At 41.9% G+C, this 22887-nt stretch overlaps 1 protein-coding gene across 1 annotated transcript in view; it reads right to left on the minus strand.

Annotated features, from left to right (window-relative positions):
- The window catches only part of SLC6A11 (solute carrier family 6 member 11), a 142145-nt gene extending 120063 nt beyond the window's left edge, over positions 1 to 22082 (minus strand). Inside the window, exons 1-5 of the mRNA XM_020815394.3 lie at positions 21815 to 22082; positions 21115 to 21347; positions 15856 to 15990; positions 13466 to 13606; positions 11386 to 11476 (exon numbers count right to left, since the gene is read on the minus strand). Coding sequence (XP_020671053.3) covers positions 11386 to 11476; positions 13466 to 13606; positions 15856 to 15990; positions 21115 to 21334 — 587 coding nt within the window. The 5' untranslated portion in view covers positions 21335 to 21347; positions 21815 to 22082. The remainder of the gene's footprint in view (positions 1 to 11385; positions 11477 to 13465; positions 13607 to 15855; positions 15991 to 21114; positions 21348 to 21814) is intronic.
- Positions 22083 to 22887: the final 805 nt, after the last annotated feature.

A 22887-nucleotide genomic window follows, 5' to 3' on the forward strand; every position in this document is an offset into this window, starting at 1 on the left:
TTCACAAATCGAGGCTCCATTTGCAAGTCGAAGCAACACTTTGTGAACGGAGCCGTTCATAACTCGAAACGTTCGTAAGTGGAGACATTCGTAAGTCGAGGTACCACTGTACAAAAAGACTTCCTCTGCAACCTCAGGCAGCAAAAGTGCAAATACTAATCTAAAATTGTAAACGTTCTCAAATCTTTGTGCAGCTGATTTCAAAGTAGTGAACTTTAAACAATTAATTCTGATACAAATACCTGTTGCTTCATCCATTGTAATTTATATTTTCCATTACATCATAGTTACAATATATTTCTCAAAACTTATCCAAATATTAATTTCCATTGGCTGAAATCCTGTTGCACATTTATGCAAATGATTCAGTGTGCAACAGATAATGCCCATGGAGGTTTCTTAACTTATGACAATTCAGTTCTAAAACTTATGCTATACAGTGGGGCCTCGCAAGACAAATGCCTCGCAAGACAAATGGTTCTGGCAATGGGGGTGGGGGTGTTTTGATGACTGGGAAGACAAATGTTCCTATGGCCGTGTTTCGCAAGAAGAATGTTTTCCGGTTTTTGTTCCTACCTCATGTTTGCTGATTTTTAAATGTTTTTCTATGATGTTTAAAAAGTTTTTTGATTGAAATTTTAAAAATCTTCTGCACAATATGTATGGCTTTAAAGAGCACTTAATAAATCCTTTGTAAACTAAATGTGACTTTGTTCTGACTTTTTTTGCCCATTGGAATGCATTAATTAAATTTCAATGCATTCCTATGGGAAAACATGTTTCGCAAGATGAATTTTTCGCAAGACAACATTAACCGCGGAACGAATTAAATTCGTCTTGTGAGGCACCACTGTATTTGTAACTGTGCCACAGAACTTTAGCCATTGCCTCCTAATTTGCATCTTGTAACACAGAAATTCACCAGATATCAAGGTGGTAGTGAATGTTTAGCTTAGCTTTGAAGAAAACCTAATTGAATGAACAAGGGTGAATATATTTAGATGATCATCTTGTTCTTTCTATCTCTAGAAACCAACACGCCCTCTTAAAAACAAAAATACTGTCCCTCTTATAAGAATGAAGAACAAATTTCAGGGAGTGGTACAGTAAATTATTAATAAGGGCAATATGAAACAATATTTATAGTTGGCTACTTCTACACTTTACTTTACTTTACTTTACCTTTATTGGCATAAAAAGCACATACAGACATACAAAGGATACAAAGTACAACTTGTGGGGACAACCCCTAAAACACTAAAACTTAGGATTGGATTCTCGTTCTGTATTAGTTTGGATTATGTCTAGCAAAAATTTGCCGAGGATAGTCAAAAAGTGCTACTTCTACACTTTAGTAGAAATTCAATGTTTACACTTTTGAAAAGAAATTCAGAAGGGTGTATGGTGTGTGCATGGCCTTTACACATAGATCTATATTCCACTACTCATTGCTTTGTGAATATGTGATGTATCAGTTCCTTTGCTTTGAAAATTTTATCTACTGAGCACAGCATGAATGGTGGAGAGAGAAAATCACAGAGAATCTGCTCAACATTTAGTGAAACAGGAGACTGCATTTCTCATCAATCATTTAACAGGCAAACTGAGTGGCTCACACAAACAAATTATTCCTCGTTTGAGGTTTATGTGCGTCTGAACCAAACCAATGCTTCAATTATTCCAGTTTTCCCAGGATAGCAATTTAGTGTAAATAAATTGTCCTGACAACAATGTAATTAGTTTAAAATAATTATTGTCATTTACTACAATCACTGCCAGATTGGACTGAATAATCACAGTTCTTATTTCGTGAGGTGGAATCTCTACCGTACTTGGCTTAAAAGGACAGAATTTGATCAGGATATAGTTATTTATTGCAAACAGTATAATTCAGCTCAGAAGGACCAGCAGAATTTGATCTATATCTAAAGCCTTGGACCCATTTTGCTATGGTTTAAGGCCTTATGGGACAGAGATGACTTTGTTTGCCCTCATGGAAAACGTAAGTCAGGAACTGGGCAAGAGAAGCGTGTCTTTAGTCCTGCTGGACCTCTAGGCAGCTTCTGCTATTCTCTGTTGGTTCTGCTGCACCTGTTGGTTCTATTGGACCTCTCAGCAGCATTCAATCCCACCAATTCCAGTACCCTTCTGTGCCATCTCTCTAGCATAGGTCTTGGAATCTGTCTCTCTGGGATAGGTTTTACAGTGCCACCAATACTGCCGAGAGGAAAAAACTCAGAAGATACTAGGGGAGTCCTGTCTGATATCCCAGCCACTAGCCTATGGATTTCCTCAGAGCTGTGTTCTGGACATGGTTCTACTTAACATGTACATGAGGATGCCCAATTGTGTCAGGCTGATGCTGTCCAAATTTGTCTTTCGTTTCCATTTAATTAAAAACAAACTGTTTTGACTTCCAGGCAGCGCTTGATGTCAGTAACAGAGTAGGTAAGGTTGAAAAAAAAATGAAGCTTAATCCAGAGAAGGCAGAACAGCCCCTGATCGATCATAAGGCACATAAGACAATGGGGGTTGAGCCCGTTCTGAATGAAATTACAGTTATAATTAAGGTTTACAGCTTCAGTATACTCCTCAATTCAGACCTGAACCTGGATGCCCAGGTTTCCGCAATGGCCAGGGATACATGTGTTAAATATTATTATGCCAGCTTATTCTTGGTAATGTCTAATCTGTGTACAGTGACCCATGCCTTAGTTACATCCCACTTAGATTATGTTAGTCCAAATGCTGCAGACAATCTGCTGACAAGGGCAGGTTACAGGGAACACAAAACTCTCCTCTTACAACAGTTTCATTGTCTGCCAATCATAAAGCCTTATACGTATGACATGGGCCCAGGCCATCTGAAAGACCATATTTCCCCATGTGAGTCTCACCAGCTTTTAAGATTTCAAAAGAGTCCTTGTTTGCGTCATGCCATCTTCTCAAACACATTTGGTGAGAACTGGAAGTTGAATCATGGGAATTGGACTTCTTTCTTATTGGGTTGAAACGTTTCGCTACTCATCCAGGTAGTTTCTTCAGTTTGGATGAGTAGCGAAACATGTGGATGAGTAGTGAAATCTTTTCAGCATAACAAGAAAGAAGTCCAGTTCCCATGACTCAGCTTCCAAATAACCTCACCTGGATGAATGAGAATCTTCACAGATATTTGATGAGAACACGAGAAGGGTATTTTTAAGTGTTTGGTGGAAGACCAAAAAAAAAGTACAAATCTTTTTAGACAGGCTCTTAACAGCCGAACTGATTAGCTCAGTGGTTTAGGTATCTGGCTACGGGGCCAAATGTTGGGAGCTTGATTTCCCACCGTGCCTCCTGGGAGAAGAGATAGCCTATGTAATCATGGGTAAACTTCCAGGTGACTCCAGAAGAAGGGAATGGGTAAACCACTCTCTACCTAGAAAAACCTGGAAAGGGTCACCATAAGTTGGAATCAACTTGACAGCACACTATTAATATTATTATTATATTATATTTAACAACCCGGCGGCTTTTATCTGAAGGTATTTTTTCCTGTTATTTATTTATTTATTTATTTATTTATTTATTTATTTATTTATTTATTTATTTATTTATTTATTTATTTATTTATTTATTTATTTATTTATTTATTTATGCCCTACCCATCTAGACTGAAGTCTACTCTGGGTGATTAACAATAAAAAAACAAGAGTAAAACAATATAATAAAGTAAAAAACAACAATAGTAATGTAGTTCAAGATGGGGAAAAAAATTCAAGTGATGACAGGAGGGAAAGCCTGCCTAAATTGCCAGGTCTTAAGTTTGCTCTTAAAAACACCCAGCAAGGGAGCCAGACAGATCTCTGGGGGCAGACTGTTCCAAAGCTGACGGGCCATTGCCAAGAAGGCCCAGTTTCTTCTTTCTCTCAGGGCATCCCTCGGCGTTAGGTCCCTCGGCCACCTTTCCTGACTAGAGCAAGTGGTTTGGGTAGATCTAGGTGGGAGGAGGCGTTCTGCTAGGTAGCGAGGTCCACAACCGTTTAGGGCTTTATATGTCATCATTAACACTTTGAAATCAATGCAGAAATGAACGAGCAGCCAATACAAGGCAGCCAGAGTGGGGGAGATATGCTGATATTTTCTCGTCCCACTGAGAAGTCTGGCTGCCACATTCTGCATCATTTGAAGCTTCCACCTCAATCTAAAAGGTAGCCCCACGTAAAGTGCCTTACAATAGTCTAATCTTGAGATTAGACCAGAGTGGTGAATGCCCCAATATCAAGATTGGGATGCAGCTGGGCAATCTGCCACAGATAGAAATATGCAGAGTGGACCACTGACATCACTTGGGTTTCCATGGTGAGCACTGGATCAAGATGGACCCCAAAGCTGTGAACCTCACTCTTCACGGTGAGAGTCACTCCCCCCAAAGAGAGGGAGTTTCCCAAACCACCAATGGAGGAGCCACCCCCCTCAGGACCTCCGTGTTGTCCAGGTTCAGCCTCAGTCCATTCTCCTGCATCCATTGCAGTACAGCCTCCAGGCAACGCTGAAGGAATGGAACCACATCCACTGTGGTTGGAGAAAAGGAGATGTAGAACTGGGTGTCATCAGCGTACTGATGGCACGAAGCCCCACACCCCCATGTCCCCACCCAGCGGCCTCATGTAGATATTAAAAAGCATTGGGGAGATAATTGAGCCCTGTGGAATCCCACAATTGAGGCTCCCCAGGGCCGAAACACTCTCCCCAAGCTGTACTCTCTGAGGACACTCCTCCAAGAAGGATTGGAGCCAGGCAAGTGGCAGACCACCAATTCCTAGCTCGGATAGCCTCTCCAGGAGGATACTGTGGTCAATGGTATTGAAGGCAGCTGAGATACCGAGGAGGACCAACAAAGACATTTTGCCCGTCTGCCTCCCTCAGCAGTTCATCAAACAGGGCGACCAATGCCAGTTCTGTACCATGGTCCAGCTTGAAGTCCAACTGGAATGGATCCAGGGCACTGGTTTCATCCAAAAGAGCCTGAAGCTGGTCAGCCACCACCTTCTCTACCACTTTGCTAAGGAAAGAAACATTGGTGACAGGCCTTTAATTGCCAATGTTGTCCGCTGCCAAACTTAGTTTCTTCCTTACAGGCCTAATGAGTGTCTCCTTGAGGTACTCCTCCAGTGACCCCTGCAGTGTCACCTCCAGTGTCTCCTGGAGATACCCATTAATTATTGCCGTGGCCCATTTGATTGTTGTAGGGCTGGCTGCTTTGATTAGCCAGGCTGGGCACGGGTCAAGGGAGGAGGTGGTGGCATGACAGCGGTCAAGCGCTTTGTCCACCATATCTGGTATCACAGACTGAAAGAGATCCGGTCTCAGCGGGCAAGGCGGAGGGCTAGACATTTCTGCTCCATCTACTGTGTTCAAAAAAGGAGAGAGCTCCCGGTGGATGGCCTCCACTTTAGATTTTAAAAAATGCTGCAAATTGGTCAGGTGAAATACTAGTAGGAGGCCCATCATTTAGACTAATTCCAGATAAATCACTAACTATATGGAAAAGTTACACCTGCTAATTTGAAGCTTTGCTGATCCGGACGGCGAAGTGAGCTCGACTAGCAGCCTTCACCTTAGTAAGGTTGTGGTTAGTCACAATTCTGACAGCTTTCCGATTATAATCCATCAGGTTCTGTCTCCAAATGCACTCTAGCCTTCTCCTGTTTTGCTTCATAACTCGCAGCTCCTGGTTAAACTAGGGCGCTGGCTGAGCTCTGCAATGGAGAGGATGTTTAGGAGTGATCGTGTCAGCAACCCTAGTGGTGGCAGCAAGCCAGTCATCAACCAGAGCCTCGACAGGAGCACCAGTCAAATCAGCCAGAATCCTTCTCATGGAATCCTATAGGATCCAGCAGCCTTTGAGGGTGGCCCATTAAAATAGGTCTTTGCTCCCTGCAGGGACGGAGAGCCATTAAGAGGTTACATTTTATTAGATGGTGATCTGACCATGACAAAGGAACTGACACAAGGTCAGTTACCATCAGACCACATTCACTCTGCTCAGTGGAGAACACCAGATCTAGTGTGTGACCACCCACATGGGTGTGGCCGTTAACATGCTGGGACATGTCCAAGGAAGCCATGGTATCCAAGAACTCAAGAGCCGGACCGGAAACCTCTGCCTCTGCATGGATGTTGAAATCACCCAAGACCAGAAGTCTCAGGAATTCCAACAATGCCACGGAGACAAAGTCCACCAGCTCCAGTAAGGAAATGGCTGGGTCGCAGAGAGTGTGGTAACCCAGCAAGATCCCAATACCAGAAGAACGACAAGCAGATGTTTGAAGGCCGTCCGTTGTTCTGAGACTGTGACCAACCCCCAGTATCGAGGTAGCCAGACCAGCCAGCCCTTCACTCTAAAGTTGGTGCTGTTGAATGCCAGGTCTGTATCTAATAAAACCCAGGTGATTTATGATCTTATCCTGGGGGAGGATGCAGACCTGGCATGCATAAGGTGGAGAGGTGGGTCCTCCCCTAGCACTTGTCTGTCCACCCGGTTATGCCATCCAGCACCAGGGTAGACTGGAGGGGCGGGGGGAGTAGCCATTATATATAAAAACAGCTTGGAGGTTGCTAGGTGCTCTGCAGTGGTAAAGCCGGGTCTGGAGGCTCTCCACGTGTCGATTGGAGCCAGGGATGGTATTGGGATCTTGCTGGGTTACCACACTCTCCGCGACCCAGCCATTTCCCTTCCAGAGCTGGTGGACTTTGTCTCTGCGACACTGTTGAGATCCCTGAAGCCGTTGGTTTTGGGTGATTTCAATGTGCACACGGAGGTAGAGACTTCCGGGCCAGCTCTTGAGTTCCTGGAAACCATGGCATCCTTGAACATGTCCCAACATGTCAACGGCCACACCCACGTGGGTGGCCATATGCTTGACTTGGTTTTTCCACCAGTTGGAGCGAGTGTGGTCCGATGGTGACTGACCTTGAGTCAGTCCCCTTGTCATGGTCGGATCACCACCTAATAAAATGCACCCTCATAATGGCTTTTCCCCCTCGCAGGGAGCAGGGACCTATTTCTATGGTCCGCCCTCAAAGGCTACTGGATCCTATTGGATTCCAGGATGCCATGAGAGGTGTTACGGCTGACCTGGCTGGCGCTCCTGTTGAGGCTCTGGCTGATGGCTGGTTCACTGCTGCCGCCAGGGCCGTAGACATGATCGCACCTAAACGCCCTCTCCAATGCAGAGCTCGCCTGGCGCCCTGGTTCAACTGGGACCTCTGAGTGATGAAGCAGATTCGGAGAAGGCTAGAGTGCAAGTGGAGGAAGAATCCGATGGATTACAGCTGGATAGCTGTCAGGGTCACAACTAACCTCTACGTGGCGAAGGTAAAGGCTGCAGCTCGTGCATACTTCACTAACTGGATAAGCGAAGCGTCCAACCAGCAGGCGGAGTTATTCCGTACAGTCTGCGACCTATCCGGAATTGGTCTGAGTGATGGGCCTCCCCCTAGTTTTTCACCAGACCAATTTGCAGCATTTTTTAAAATCTAAAGTGGAAGGCCATCTGCCAGGAGCTCTCTCCTTTTTTAAATACAGTGAGTCGAGCAGAGATGTCCAGTGCACCACCTTGCCTGGTGAACCTCAATCGCTTTCAGCCTGTGACGCCAGATATTTGGACAAAGCGCTTGATCGCTGTCGCGCCACCACATCCTCCCTTGACCCTTGCCCGGCCTAGCTAATCAAAACAGCCAGGCCAATAACAGCAATAATTAATGGGTCCTCCTGCCCTCAAGGAGACACTCATTAGGCCCATAAGAAAGAAACCCAATTTGGCGGCGAATGACATTGGCAATAACAGGCCCGTCGCCAACATTTCTTTCATGAGCAAAGTGGTGTAGAGGGTGGTGGCTGATCAGTCTGCCTCCAGAGATTCGTGCGGCCCCCTTGCTAGGTATCTTTAAAAAACAACTAAAAACGTAGATGTTTCAGCAGGCCTTTCCTCCAGCTAATCCCAGCTAATTCCCTCCAGCCAATCCCTGATGTGTTCCTTTTCCTTCTTTATTGCGAATTACTTTGTTTGTTCCCCATCTTGTTGAAGCTGTTTTTTGTATAATAATTTTCTTTTATTTATATATGTATTTTATGATGTAAGCCGCCTAGAGTGGTCTCAACTGACCAGATAGGCGGGACATAAATAGAATAAAATAAATAAATAAATAAATAAATAAAATACCATCACTGGGCCCAATAGACACATGGAGGGCCTCCAGACCTGGCTTCACCACTGTAGAGCACCTAACAACCTCCAGAGTGATTTTATAAACAATGGCTACTTCCCTCCCCCTACCCCGGTGCTGGACTGCATAACCGGGAGGACAGGCCAGAGTCAAGGGAACACCCCATCCCCCGCCCATCCAAGTTTCGGTTATGCATACCAGGTCTGCATCCTCGTCCAGAATAAGGTCTTGGATAATCTGGGATTTGTTGGATACAGACCTGACATTCAACAGCACCAGATTAGTGGAGGGACAGCTGATCTGACTACCTCAAGACTGATGGTTGGTCACAGTGCCAGAACAGTGAACAGCCCTCAAACATCTGTTCACAGTTCTTCTGAAATGAGTAGGAACTGTGCCATCACCATACCTCCCTCTACCTGTAATCACTCAGATGTTCAAAGGACCCCCGCTGGGGGGGGTGGCAAGCCTTCCAGGGCAAAAGGGAGCCCTAGGGAGTCTCTAAACCTAAAAGCTTTAGAAGCTATAGAAGCTTCTAATTAAATATTTTAATTAGAATTAAATTAAATAGTTTAAATTAAATATTACCAGCACCAAATGATTACATAATCCAGTGCCCACCATGTAATTTTATGCAAAGGTAATTTGCCCCAAGTAGTTGTATCTTTTAATAATTTGTGAGCCACATTGATTCCTATACATATATAAAGGCAACATAGAAATGAAATAAATGAACGGTCCATATTCCAGGTTAAGGGTATTTGAGCTAATTGATCTCTCCTCCCCTACACACACACACACACACACACACACACACACACACACACACACACACCATACACACACCGGTTCAGATGCACTTGATTAGCTGGGGTGCCATGGCTTATCAGTTGTGAACACTACACTCATACACAATGGCAAAGCACTCCTGCAGCTAAACAAACCACAGGCTCATGGTCTGTCTATTGTTATGTAATAATCAGGAATTCGGACATTTCTGTCCTCTGACAAATCAGAGTCACCACTTAACAACAAACCATGGCTTGCTCTGTCAGGGGAATGATTTGCTAGAACACACTTACACATAGTCACAGAAATCCAACTGGTGTAACTTTACACCACACAAGGATGATGCCATCAGTCGGCAACGAAAATGTTTACTTTTCTAGGAAATAGCCATATAAGACGTAATAGAAAAGAAGGAGAAATAAGAAACGGAAACATCATGGCACTTTCAGGACTGACTGCTATATTTTAACATGAGCTTTTGAGGATCAAGTCCACTTGTCTGAGGAAGGTGACCTGATCCATGAAAGCTCATGTTGAAATATAGCAATAAGTTTTTCAGGTGCCACAACTTTTCTGTTTCCTGGGATTTTTCCCTTTATTTTTGCTTCTTGCCAGAAATGTTTGATTTCATTTAATTTATTCTAAAACTTTCTATCTTCTGCCTCCACATTCTGAGGTTGTGGATCCTTTCTATCTTCACAAAGCTTTTGGGAGCCTCAAGATGGGGTGGAGAATCTTTCATATCAGAAAATCACCACCAAATCCCTAGGGAGTCTCAGAACCTCAAGTGGAGAACAGGACGTTTAAAATAATTAAATTAAATTAATTTTTTTTCTGCTGATGGTTGATGACATCACCCTTGCTGTGCAGAACAAAGTTGCACAACAGGATTTCAGCCAATGGCAAGCAGAACAGGAATGGAAAGTCCACAGTTTGCTAGAGGAGCCTAGTAGAAGCAATGAACCATCATTCACTGACACATTAGCTCCTTCACCAAAAGCCAGAATTTTTTAAAAGCAATTATTTATGAAAATCTGCAAACACAATCAAATGGTAGCATGGACTTGCATACACTTATTTTTAAAGCAAAGGCAATTTTTTTTTATTACTGGAACCAAATAGTTCTCTTTACCACCTTTCTGGACTATGTATGAAAACAGGTTCAGTCAAGAGTTCTGACGTAGCCAGAGTCTGCAATCTTGTCACTTCTGTTTGTTCCAAATTTTTTAAAATTCACTCACTTGGGCAGGACATTTCAGTCTCCCAGAATCACAACTTGTTGGAAAATTCACAGAGAACTGGAACCATGAGGCAGACAATTTTAGTTACTTACTATGTACAGCAATATCGTTTTGTTTTTCATTTAATCATAGACAAAAAAGGCTATGATAAAATAAAATAAAAAGTCCCAAAGTATTTCTTTACTTTTTCCATTTGAATATTTTTTATCCCAGCCAATGTAATAAATTAGAACAAAATATACCCTACAATAATTTTTGGTGAGCCACAATGCCAAAACGCTGAAGTGGCATACAGTGGTGCCTCGCTTAGCGATGTTAATTGGTTCCAAAAAAAACATCGCTATGGGAAAACATCGCTAAGCGAAACACCACTTCCCATAGGAATGCATTGAAAACTGGATAATCCATTCCAATGGGAACGGATTACCGTCCTTAAGCGAAAATCGCCATAGGAAACATCGCCAAGCAAAACACGGTTCCCCCATTGGAATGCATTGAATAGGTTTCAATGTATTTCAATGGTTTTGACAGGTCTGTTTTCGCTATTTTTAAAGTGTCGTAAAATGTTCAAAAACTGTTTAAAATGCTTTGAATCATTAGTGCACCCTGTAAAACCTTTGCAAACTTAATTTGGTTTTGTTCTGAGTCTTCGTTAATTTTTGGTGAATTTTCCCCCACCCATTGGAATGCATTGAACTGTAGGTTTGACAGCTAAGCGAAACAGGGGGACCTAAACTATCATCGCTAAGCGAAGCAAGGTCCTGAACATCGCTATGCAAAATTTCCCCATAGGGAACATCGCTAAACGGAGCACAGGATCGCTCCAAAAACCTCATCACTAAGCGAATACATCATTAAACGAGGCAATCGCTAAGCAAGGCATCACTATATTCTGGATTATAATGGGTTGGTTCCATTCAGGGTTAGCAGTGGAATTTTTTGTGGGTTCAGGAAACACAACTTTAATGGTTATACTAATCCCAGCTTGAAATTTAACTCCACTGCTCACTCTCAATATTTTGAAATACCTGCAGTGAGAAATACTCCAGAAATCAGTATCTGCAAGTGTTTTTGATTTATCTGAATGATGGCAAATGAGAGGTTATGTCCAGTTAATTTAGTATAAAAAAATAGTTTTACTTACTCCCAAAACTCCATAACTGGAGAAGTAGCATTCTGCAAATATTGTTGAGTGCAGTTGCTCATGTTAAGCTTTTGAAATTCCACACAGCGCTCTGTAAAAGAACAAGAACAGATTTGCTGTGACCGTGGTCTTAATCTTTCAGGTCCCTTTGAATTTATTATGATTAGTCTTTTCAGATTTAAAAACAAAGTTCTGCCACATACTTTTGATAACTGATTCATACAGGTTCTCCCTAGAAAGACGATCTTTAAATACTTTTTGTTTGTTAAATCTGCTAAGAGCCATCCTAGTATCTGAAGCAGTATAAACAGACTTCGTGTTGCTATGATTGCTAGGGATTTAGAACAAGCATTGTGCTTTAACCGGGTGACTGCAGTTCAGTTTCCATCAGTGCCTATCACTGGCATGGGAATCACTCTCAAACCACAGCAGCTTAAACAATAGTCTTAATATGGCAAGTGAGAAAGCTACCATTTGGCACAGTGTTATCTTTGGCATCTGAGAAACAGAGAAAAGAGATCAAAGCCATTCCCAGTATTCAGTTGACACATACTGCTTGGACAGTGTTCAATATTGGCTAAGTTTTCCTAAACAGATGCCAAAAATTAAGCTAACCCTCCTCCATAAACTCTGGCTCAATGCAAGACGTTTAATATACCCAAACGTATAGGACTGAATAACACGCATACACACATATGAGTTCTCCAGTGAAATCAACACTAACGATTACAGTTCCTACTAAAACGGGGCTACAGAAATCATATGAAGGATGATTTCACTTTTCATTTAAGATATGCCAATATCCTTTTCACGATTACTATAACAATTCAGTTATGATCTTCAATGTTCTAGATGAGAGGTTGCCAACCTTTGGTCCACAGAAATTCTTGGACTAAAACTCCCAGAAGGCTTCACTACTAGCTGTGCTGACCAAGATTTCTAGGAGTTATACAGCATCTGGGAACCCAACATTGGGGACCACGGTTATAGATGAAAGAGACAGTCTCTTTATTTTTTCCTAAGTATTTTACACCATAAGAGAGTTAGCATTTGGCAAAGAATTGCATGGGTTCTTTTGCAGAAGCACAGGGTTTTTTCATTGCTTCCCCCCCCCCCCCGCACTGCTCATAAAGCTGTCTCTAAGCACAAGAATGACACTCCGTTAGATACAAGGAGTGCGACCAGAAGAAAACAACAGTCTCTCCTCTCCTCTTCCTGGATACTTCTTTAAAAGGAAGCATGTGCAAACTTTTTGAATCCAAGGATTGGTGTGGGATTTTTTTTTCATTCACACATACAAAATCTAATTATCCAAAGGTTTATGGGAGTCAATCCATATATAATAAAAAGCCATATTTAATATTGCCTTCACAGTTGACAAATTGTCTTATATTTTAATGGGCTTAGATGGTTTCTTAAATAATGTAGCTAAGATACAAGTTTGTCAAATAAATAAATAAAACAATGTTCAACCCATAGAGTTATGTTGCAGTGTGGAACATAGCTCAGTTGGATTTATCCTTTTTAAAACTATTAATTCCAAGTAGAGTAAACAAGCTGACCAGAATCCTATTATTTCTGTCTCCCAGCATTTGGTCCAAAGCATAAATCTCAGCAGCAAACTGCTGCTAGTTAAGAAATTGGCAGTTGTACTTTCTATCACACACCAGTTGTGTGACTTGGCCCATAAGAACAAATTCAAATACCTATTCCTTAACTAACAGCAATTCACCACTAAAATGTATGCCATCAGAATTATGCTGGCATAAATATTTAATAGAATTCCAGATGCTGAATCAATCTGAACATACATAAATTTACACGTATATTCTGTTGATTCAATGGTTATATTCTAGCTTGCACTATCAAATGGATTCTGGCCAAGATACAAGTTGAAGTACTATATACTACAATTGGTCATCTGTACTTTTTGCTACTCTTTGCCACAAATGTAAACTAAGCTAATTTCCACTATCATATTGTTTGACTAAATACTTACTGAGATACCTCTGTTGCTCTACTAATAATATAATACCTTGGTTTTTTAAAAAAAAAACTGTTATCTTCACTATCTCCATACCTGTATTCCATTCATGCCCACAGGTTGCCCAAGGAAGCTCAGTGGTAAAGCAATTGAACAGATAAAAGATAGCCCATGCTAAAATGATGATATAGTAAACATTCAAATGTGCCTCAATAACCTGGGTTGCATATCCAATACCTGCAAAGGAAGAAAAAAAAGTATTCCATCAGGTCTTCTACAGGAAGCCAGAAATACAAGTCAAAAACTACTCATATTATCAAAGCACAATTCCCAACTCTCATTTGTTATAGACTACTTATTGTCTAGGCCGTGTCACTGAAAGGAACATTCTGAAATCTAATTGTAACATGGATATTTAGATTAGGCATCCTTCAGTCTCAAGAGATTATGGTAACGTGCTCTGAATAGAGGACTTGGAACAGTGTCTAGTGTGGCTGAGAAGGCCAATTCAAGAGTAACATTCCCTTCCACACTGTATTGCCCTTACTTCAACATATCCTCACTCATCTAAAGAATGATGAAAAATGAAATTATGAACACGGATATAGAATCACAGAATCATAGAATAATTGAGTTAGAAGGCCATTGGGTCCAACCCCTCGATCAATGCAGGAATCCAAATCAAAGAGAAAATCCAATTTTCTCTTGAATGCCTCCAGTGCTGGAGCACTCACAATCTCCCAAGTTAATTTGTTCCATTAATGGACTGTTCTAACAGTTAAGAGGTTTTTCCTGATGTTCAGGCTAAATATGGCTTCCTGCAGCTTGAGCCCACTGTTACGTGCCCCGCCTTCTGAGACAACTGAGAATAGATCCTGCCCCTCCTCTATATGACTATCTTTCAACTACAGTGGTGCCTCACTTAGTGATTGCCTCGTTTAACGATGTATTCGCTTAGCGATGAGGTTTTTTGAGTGATCTTGTGCTCCGTTTAGCGATGTTTTCAATGGGGAAATTTCACATAGAGATGTTCGGGACCTTGCTTCGCTTAGCGATGACAGTTTAGATCCCCCTGTTTTGCTTAGCGATGTTTTTGACAGCTCTGTTTTCGCTATTTTTAAAAGGTGTTAAATTGTTTAAAAGGGGGTTTAGAGTGCTTGAAATCGTTAGTGCACTTAATAAACCCTTTGTTAACCAAATTTGGCTTCGTTCTGACTCTTTTTGAATTTTTGGTGATTTTTTTTCTCCCCCATTGAAATGCATTGAAAAGGTTTCAATGCATTCCAATGGGGGAACTGCGTTTCGCTTACCGATGTTTCCTGTGGCAATTTTCACTTAAGGACGGTAATCCGTTCCCATTGGAATGGATTATCCGGTTTTCAATGCATCTCTATGGGAAAACGCGTTTCGCTTAGCGATGTTTTTCCCATAGCGATGAATTTTTTGGAACCAATTAAAATCGTTAAGCAAGGCACCACTGTATTTGAAAAATCCTTTTGTATCTCAGTCTTCTTTGCTTAAGGTTAAATATTTCCAGTTCTTCCAAAATGTAAGGAAGAACTGGTTGTCTGGGCTCTGTGAACAGATGAGAGTATCTGGGATATAGAGTGAAAGGAAGAAAGAGCAGCCTACAACACAATGGATCATGTGGGGCTACCTTTGAGATTGATGCAGAAACTTCAAATGATGCAGAATGCGGCAGCCAGATTACTTAGTGGAACGAGAAAATTCCAGCATATCTCTCCCATTCTGGCTGCTTTGCATTGGCTGCCCATTAGTTTCCGCATTGACTTCAAAGTGTTAATGATGACATACAAAGCCCTAAACGGTTTAGGACCTCGACATCTAGCAGAACGCCTTATCCCAAGTCACTCACTATAGCCAGGAAAAGACAGCTGAGGGGCCTGACGCCACGAGAGGCCCGGAAAGAAAGAACAAGAATCTGTTTACAGTATTACGTAATAATCCGTTTTGTATTTATCTGAGTATTTTATGTTATAAGCTGCCTAGAGTGGTTGTAATTGACCAGATAGGCGGGATATATAGAAATACATAAATATATATATATATAAATAAGAAAGAAAGAAACTGGGCCTTCTTGGCAGTGGCCCCTTGACTTTGGAACAGCTTGCTGCCAGAGATCTGCCTGGCACCCTCACTGGGTGTTTTTAAGAGCCAATTAAAAACTAGGCTCTTCAGGCAGGCTTTCCCTCCTCCTAATATTTGATTTCCACTTTTCTTGGTTTTTATTGTTATCTTCCCATCTTGATTATATTTTTATTGTAAATTTTAATTGTTGTTTTTAAATCTGTTTTGTGCACAATATATTGTGAGCTGCCCTGAGTAGATTCCTGTCTAGAAGGGCAGGATAAAAATCTAATAATAAATAAATAAAATAAATAACGTATATGTGTTTGTGTTGAAACTAGGCACATTTGCAGACACACTGTCACAACAAGAAAGAGAGAAGAGTGTGCAATGTGTACCTTCAAACAATGGACAAACTTTTCTCCAGCATGTAATACCTCCTTCACTAGTGAATTGTCCCAAAGCAGTTTCCAAGAAGAACACAGGTATTCCACAGCAAATAAAGAAAATCACATAAGGTATGAGAAAAGCACCTAAAAGCAAACGTTGCATTTGGATTAGTAAATTACAGGTAACTTCAAACAATATTCTATTTCAAATAACATGATGCAAAAGAATATTCCTTTAAACAAAAATGTATATGGCCTTCAATTTTCACAGTTAATTTCTGAATGCAAAAAACTTTGCTTCAATTTTTTGTTATCTCTTAGTATTATTTGATGGCTGTATCAGGTTCATATTTTGATCTAAAAGTAACCATTACAATCATGACCCTTGTATTCCACTTCCAGTCTTTAAAATGTGGCTTACAAGTATTTTAATATATATGTTCATTAAAACCATTCACATTGCAAAGTCCTTCACACCCTATGGTGAATAAAACACAAGAATATCAATACAAGCAGCCAGGTAACACAACATGACATGGGTATTAAGCATTTTGAATCACCAAATTGTATTTACTAGCAAAACCATGAACATTAACTTCACACAGATTATACATTGACAAAGACTCTGCCAATGAGTGCATTGTTTTATAGGGCATTTTTAGTGTTCCTATAGAATTGTAATGATAGCTGTGTGATCCGTTCATGAAGGCCAAAATCTTGGCTGAGCAATACCTTCCGAGAGGGATGAAAAAATTACAAAGAAATAGTGCTTTTGAGTTCAAGAACAGCCAAACTGTGTAACGCTTGGGCTTAACAATGGAAACCAGACTGCCACCAAGATACGATGGAAGTGGTAGATTCCACAGGAGACAAAAGTGTCAGAGCTCTAGATTTACTTCAGTCCAAACGAAGCTTTTGTCTGCAGAGAGAGAGAGTTTGAGACCTCTGTTTCATGTGAAATCTTCAAGTTTCAATACATGCTTCAGATCGAGTTTCATGTTCCAAAGCTTCGTGTTAAAAAGAATGCTAAACTGATGTCAATACCCAAGTTATTTGAGCAAAATCTGTGTATTTTGTTCATAGCCAACCAAGTGATGTCAACAAAAGTTTCACAATATGCATATTGTGAGAGAGAAAATAAATATAAATGCTGCTTGTTGAACTGTGCAGAAATCTGGTTATCAGAAATTTTCTTTTTTAAAAAAAGCCTTAAATTCAGCCTTTTTTTCCCCTCACTTGATTCTCTGATTGTAACAATAATATGGGGACAGACTTTGTGTGTTTCATTAAATGTGTGCTAATAAAATGCTATATTGCCCTTAACTTCAACACTTCCTCACTCAACTAAATAATGATGAAAAATGAAATTTTGAATACAAAGTGTACCACCTTAATTATTAAAGCGTCTCATGGCATATAGGTTAAAACTGCAGTACTGCAGCCCAAACTCTGCTCATGATCAGGGTTCAATCCCAGGAAGTTGTCTTGAAGTTTACTCAGCCTTCCATCCAAGGTCAGTAAATTGAGTATGTAGCTTGCTACGGGGTGGGGGCAATGTGCATTCTTCATAATTAAATTGTAAAGCATCCAGAGAGAGCTTTAAGCACTGTGGGGTGATATATAAGTAGCACACTTTTTTAAAAAAGGGGGGGGGAGTATGTTTTTAAAATCAAATAAACCACAATGGAGCTTCTCAAATTTAATTTACAAGTATGTTATGTTTCCCTGATAAATATAAATGGGAGTAGGAAGGATTTTCTTGGTCACCTAGCATATAAACTTATCCAGCTCTTTTTGTCATGTAATGAGAATAAGGAAAGACAAGAAGGAATCCAAAAGAATCCTGGCTAAGACAGAAGAGTTCATTTCATCTTGCTTTTCTGATACTGTGTAGCAACAGAAGGCAACTGAGAAAAGCAAACACACCTACATAGTACAAGTTTTTAGAACTGTAGCAAACCAAATAGGCAAAATTCATTTTGATACACTAAAAAGGGGAAAGATTCTAAGCCAGGGCTATTGGCAGAAGAGACAACATTTCTGCACTACTTGATACACAGTTTTCTCTCGTATTCTTTTACAAATGAAATCCCTCAGCTTATATAAAGTTACCTTGCCCAGGTCCCATTGATACAAGTCAGACTAAGAACTGAATTTCAGCCTTCAATTGCTTTCTCTCTTTGAAGAGCAAACCCATTATGCCATATCCTGACCTAGGCACTGTATGGTATAGAAGAGTTCTCAAGACATAAGCCCAACATTCCCCTCAGATACATGATTGTGTGGTCGTTGTGCCTTAATGCTCAAATCTATACATATCAACTTGGAAATCAGTTCTTGCATATAATGGTGTGCACAAAGGATGGTAGCCTTTTAACTCTGAGGGAATATTAAAAATGTTCACAAAGTGTATTTTCCCTGCACTGATCACATTTTCACTATAGCTGCACCATGAGGTATGTTCGACACTGCATCAAAACTCTGTGAGTTGAGCATTGTTTTAATACATTTCTCCCTTCTTTGGCCTGAAACCACTATAATATCTTCTCCCTTCAATTAATGAGGTTTTGGCACTGCCATGCTATGGCCCCGTAGCAATTCACTGTCTTTAACATCACAGCCAAGATTCAAAGAACTATGCAAAGAGTTCTACATACTCAAGACTTGTTTTTCTCAAGGCAAATACTGCTAAAACAGTTTCCAAAGCATCTGAATATGGCACGAGCATGGTTTTCATAGGTACTACTCAAAGAAAAACAAGGAAAAATCCAGCAGACTCAAAGCAGCACTAAGTGTCCAAAGCATCCAAAGCTTTTTCCTTTTGTAAACATTATGGCCACAATTTCACAGGCAAAACAATTTAATATAATTTGATGGATCTTTAGACACAGTACACACTTTTGAGAGTATGGGTTATAAACACATTTAATTTTTTTGTCAAACTGCTGGTGGTTAAATTTCCGACTATTGCCATTACAAAACCACCACAATATAATGGTTAGATTGTAGGGCTAGGGTTTTGGATAGCACAATTCAAGCCCTCACTAAGCAATTAAAGTCACTGGATGAAAGAAACTACCTTGGACCAATAACTGTCTGCCAGCCTGACCTACTATGAGAATAAAGTGGGGAAGAGAAAAACCTTGTGCACCATCTTGATCTTGTCAGAGAGAAAAAAGCAGGATGTAAAGGTAACTAACTAAAGAAAGAAAGAAAGCAGACAGATTAACAACAAGAACAACAACAAGAATCATCATCATCATCTTAGAACTGCAGATCTGGAAGGGACCCGATGGATCATCAAGTCCAGTCCCTGACAAGGAAGCACAGCAGGGAATTGAACTCTCAACTACTAAGCCACTGAGCTCTCCAAAAGTTCATCTAAATAACCATATTTAAAAGTCATTTAAATCTGATGGTGCCATACTATTTTGTGCCATGAAGACCAGCTGGTTCATAAAAATTGAGGAGATGCCTTGAATGAAAGGCTCCATTTGAATCCTCAGGTACAAGTAGGATATATATATATATCCCCATTGACAGATGACAATAATACTTTTACATTTTAACATAAATAGATGGATTGTTATACACAGTACATGATTTGGAGTGGGTGTAGCCTGTCAAAAAACAGATAAGTGAGTACAGGGTTTCCCTGTTTCACTGCTTTACAATGTGAGTGAGGATTTCATAGAAGAAGCACTGAGAACTTCACTCTTACCAAGCAGAATTGGATAAAATTCTGGTATAACCATCCATCCCAAGGAATAAAATCTGCCAGGTTTCAGATGGGTAGGAGACTGTACTATAAAACTCCTTAACTTTTAAAAGAGAGTGAATTGTTCCCAGTGTTCAAATAGGGTTATGGTAAGCTAGTATCAAAATACCATCTTGTCATATAAGTGCCCCTAGATACATAATCTGAATATGCCAAAAGGATAGACGAAGAGTCTTTTATTTGAGGGGAGAGGGGGTCTTCATATATTGGAAAGAGGAATTGACTGCCACTGCCATAGTGGTTTGGGTAATCTTTATGCAAACAGCAGACACAGCAGGTACACCATTAAGATGTCATCTTCAGAAGTTCAGAAGGATAGGTGCAAGATTTAAGAGTTACAGTAGATGAAGTTTTGGGCTTTTGATTTTCTGTTCAAGTGATACCAATGGATGTTTCTCTTGCATTCTTCTCCAAATCAGACATTGTGACTTGGAGGGGGGGGGGAAGAGCCCTGGTTGGCAAACAGAACAAACAACCCTCAGACCACTCTACTCCAACCTCCTCTCCCTCCCCACTGCCTGGAGCTTTCTTTTACAGAGAGCATAAATAATAAATCATGTGCCTTCAAATCAGTTCTGACATGGTAACCCTTTTCAGGGTTTTCCAGGCAGAGAACACACAGGAGTGGTTTACCATTCCTTTCTTTTGGGGGCATCCTGGGACTGTGCAGCTTGCCCAAGGCCACATAGGTGGGCTCTTTTCACTGGAGGCACAGTTAGCCCCAGAAGATATAAATTCTACAGTGATCCATCCAAGGCTTCAGTCCAATTCACATCAGACCGTTTTGAAGAAGACCCACTTCACTTTGTCTGAATCATATTTTCAGTGACCACTAAGTTCTGGATTCATAGATCATTTGAAGAGATGCACATTCCCTCAGTAAAAAATTAAAGTCAAAGGCTTAACCAAATATTCTTCCTTCTGAACTCAGATTTTCTTTGTTCCACGTAAAAAAAACCAAAAATACTTTATCAGATACATGGCATTCTAAAAATGCTGGATTTCCATGTAAGTCCAGTCAATATCAGAATTTAACTTTTCACCAGCAGTCTGCCGAAGCAGAATACTGACCTAGGAAAGCTCTTTCTTTCTCTTTTTAAATGTTTGGTAGAACAGAACACAAATGGATTTGTCCAGAGCTTACAGTACTCACCAGTGACAAGCTTTCAAATGTATATCTAAGAGTACAAATTAATCTCTACCACTAAGAGAATAAAAATGTTTCCAAAAGTAACATATGAACTTACATTGATTTTCAGTTCCATTGAGACAACATACCTCAGCAAATATCAGATATGAAGTTAATATATATATAAACTAGACTGAATTCCTTACCACACTGAGCATATCATTCCCACAGGTGTCACAACCCTCACATATTATGATAAAATGCTTTGCTCTTCACATTAACCAAACTGTAACATCATCCTGACCACCATCACTGCAAGTTACGGAGCACGTGGATGAATTTACACAAGATGCCATCTTACCTCCTCCATTTTTGTAGCAAAGATATGGGAATCGCCAGACGTTTCCCAACCCAATAATCTCCCCTGCCACCGAAAGCACAAATTCTATTTTGTTGTTCCAGTGCCCTCTTTCATGCACTTTCTTATCATTGCTGTGGACCAAGTTGGTACTTGAGGCTTCGGGATCCAGAGCATCCTCTGGTTTGCCATTAATTATAGGAATGGTCTTTTCAGCTGTCATGACTGTTTTCAGCCTAAGAGAGAATATATGGGGGGGCGGGGGGGGAGAAGGCAGTCGTAAGGAAGGTTCACGCTTTCCATTCTACCTGAACATCACCAAGTCGCTCGTTTTGCATCTCCTGCGTTTCACACACACACACACACAGAGAGAGAGAGAGAGAGAGAGACAGACAGACAGACAGACAGACAGACAGACACCAAAAAAGGGGAAAAGCCCAGGAGAGGCAAACTTTGCAAGACCCCACAGACCACGGTTAGCGGTGGGAATATTTCGTTGCATTCAGTATAAACGGAGACGAGGAGCACGACATTCCTCCTCTTCCTCCAACCGCCCTCTCTCCCGCCCAGAAGCCTCAGGCTTTGCAAACCTGTCAGGCATGCCCGGTGGCGGCTGCTCAACAGCCTGCTGCTACATCTTCCCGAGGACCGTGAACGCAAGGGCGGGAAGGAGGCCGGAGTCTCCGACTGGCTCGTTACTCACCCAGGACTCTGCCTGTGCCGTCGGGAGTGAGGGAAGAGGTCGGCGGTGCTGCAGCCGCTGCGCTTGCCTGGACCCGGTCGCTGTTCCTTTCAGCTGCCACCCGCCGTCCTGTTGCCCTGAAGGCTGGGGCGGGAGGGGGGGGGAAGAAGGGGGGCGAGAGGCGAGCGCCCGCGGCGGAGGCGGCAGTGAGGGAGAAAGCGCGTGATAGGCAGGGACGCCTTGCCTGCAAAGGCTGGGATGCGCCTGGGCTAAGCCACAGGCAGACGTTGGGGGTGGGGTGGGGGAAAGAGAGAGAGCGAAAAAGCGCCACCGCTCCGGAGCGTCTCCGCCGAAGGCGACGTACGACTCCCGCCCCCTCCACCCACCTCAGCCTGTCCCACCAGCTCGCGCTCGCTCGCTCGCTCGCGGCCGCTCTCCCGCCTTCCCGCCTCCCCGCGTCGGTGCCAGGAGCACCGCGCAAGTGCTGCTCCACCTCCGAATAAATAAGCGTGGCTGGAAAGCTCTCCGCTCCACAGCCAGCCCGTTCCCACCTTCAGGAGGTCTGCCTGACAACGCGCGGCCGCTGTGTTGTTGTGTTTTTTAAAAAAACAAAAAAGCATGTTACGCGTGCTTCACACGCCACCACTCTCTTGACGAGAAAGCAAGCCCGTGCGCTCGGAGGACGCGCTCGAGCCGTAAACAGACAATAATAATAATCTCGGGCGCCCTCCCTTTTCGCTTGCCCTGTAGCGGAGCCTGAAGGGGTCATATACACGACCCATATCGGAAAAAGGGAGAGATAACTAGGGTCCTTGGGATGTTGCCTCGTTTGAGAGGAGGGTTAGTAAGGAAACGTGTGGAAGAAGGCTTCATTCCCCTCCCTTCTTCCTTCTTGCTTATCCTCTGTGGGCCCTAAGGTGATGTGGACAAGGCCTGGAAGAGAGAGAGGGAGAGGATGCTCGGCTCAGGAGGTCTGCCAAACCAGCAGTATCCAATTTTGCCCAAGATGTCAAGGACCAAAATTGAGAACAGAGGACGGATTCCTTTGTCCTCTACAGAAGAGAGACAGGCAAGGGCTGAGAAAGAAGCACAAC

Source organism: Pogona vitticeps, chromosome 2 (assembly GCF_051106095.1).
Source record: "Pogona vitticeps strain Pit_001003342236 chromosome 2, PviZW2.1, whole genome shotgun sequence".
In the NCBI taxonomy this organism is placed as follows: Eukaryota; Metazoa; Chordata; class Lepidosauria; order Squamata; family Agamidae; genus Pogona; species Pogona vitticeps.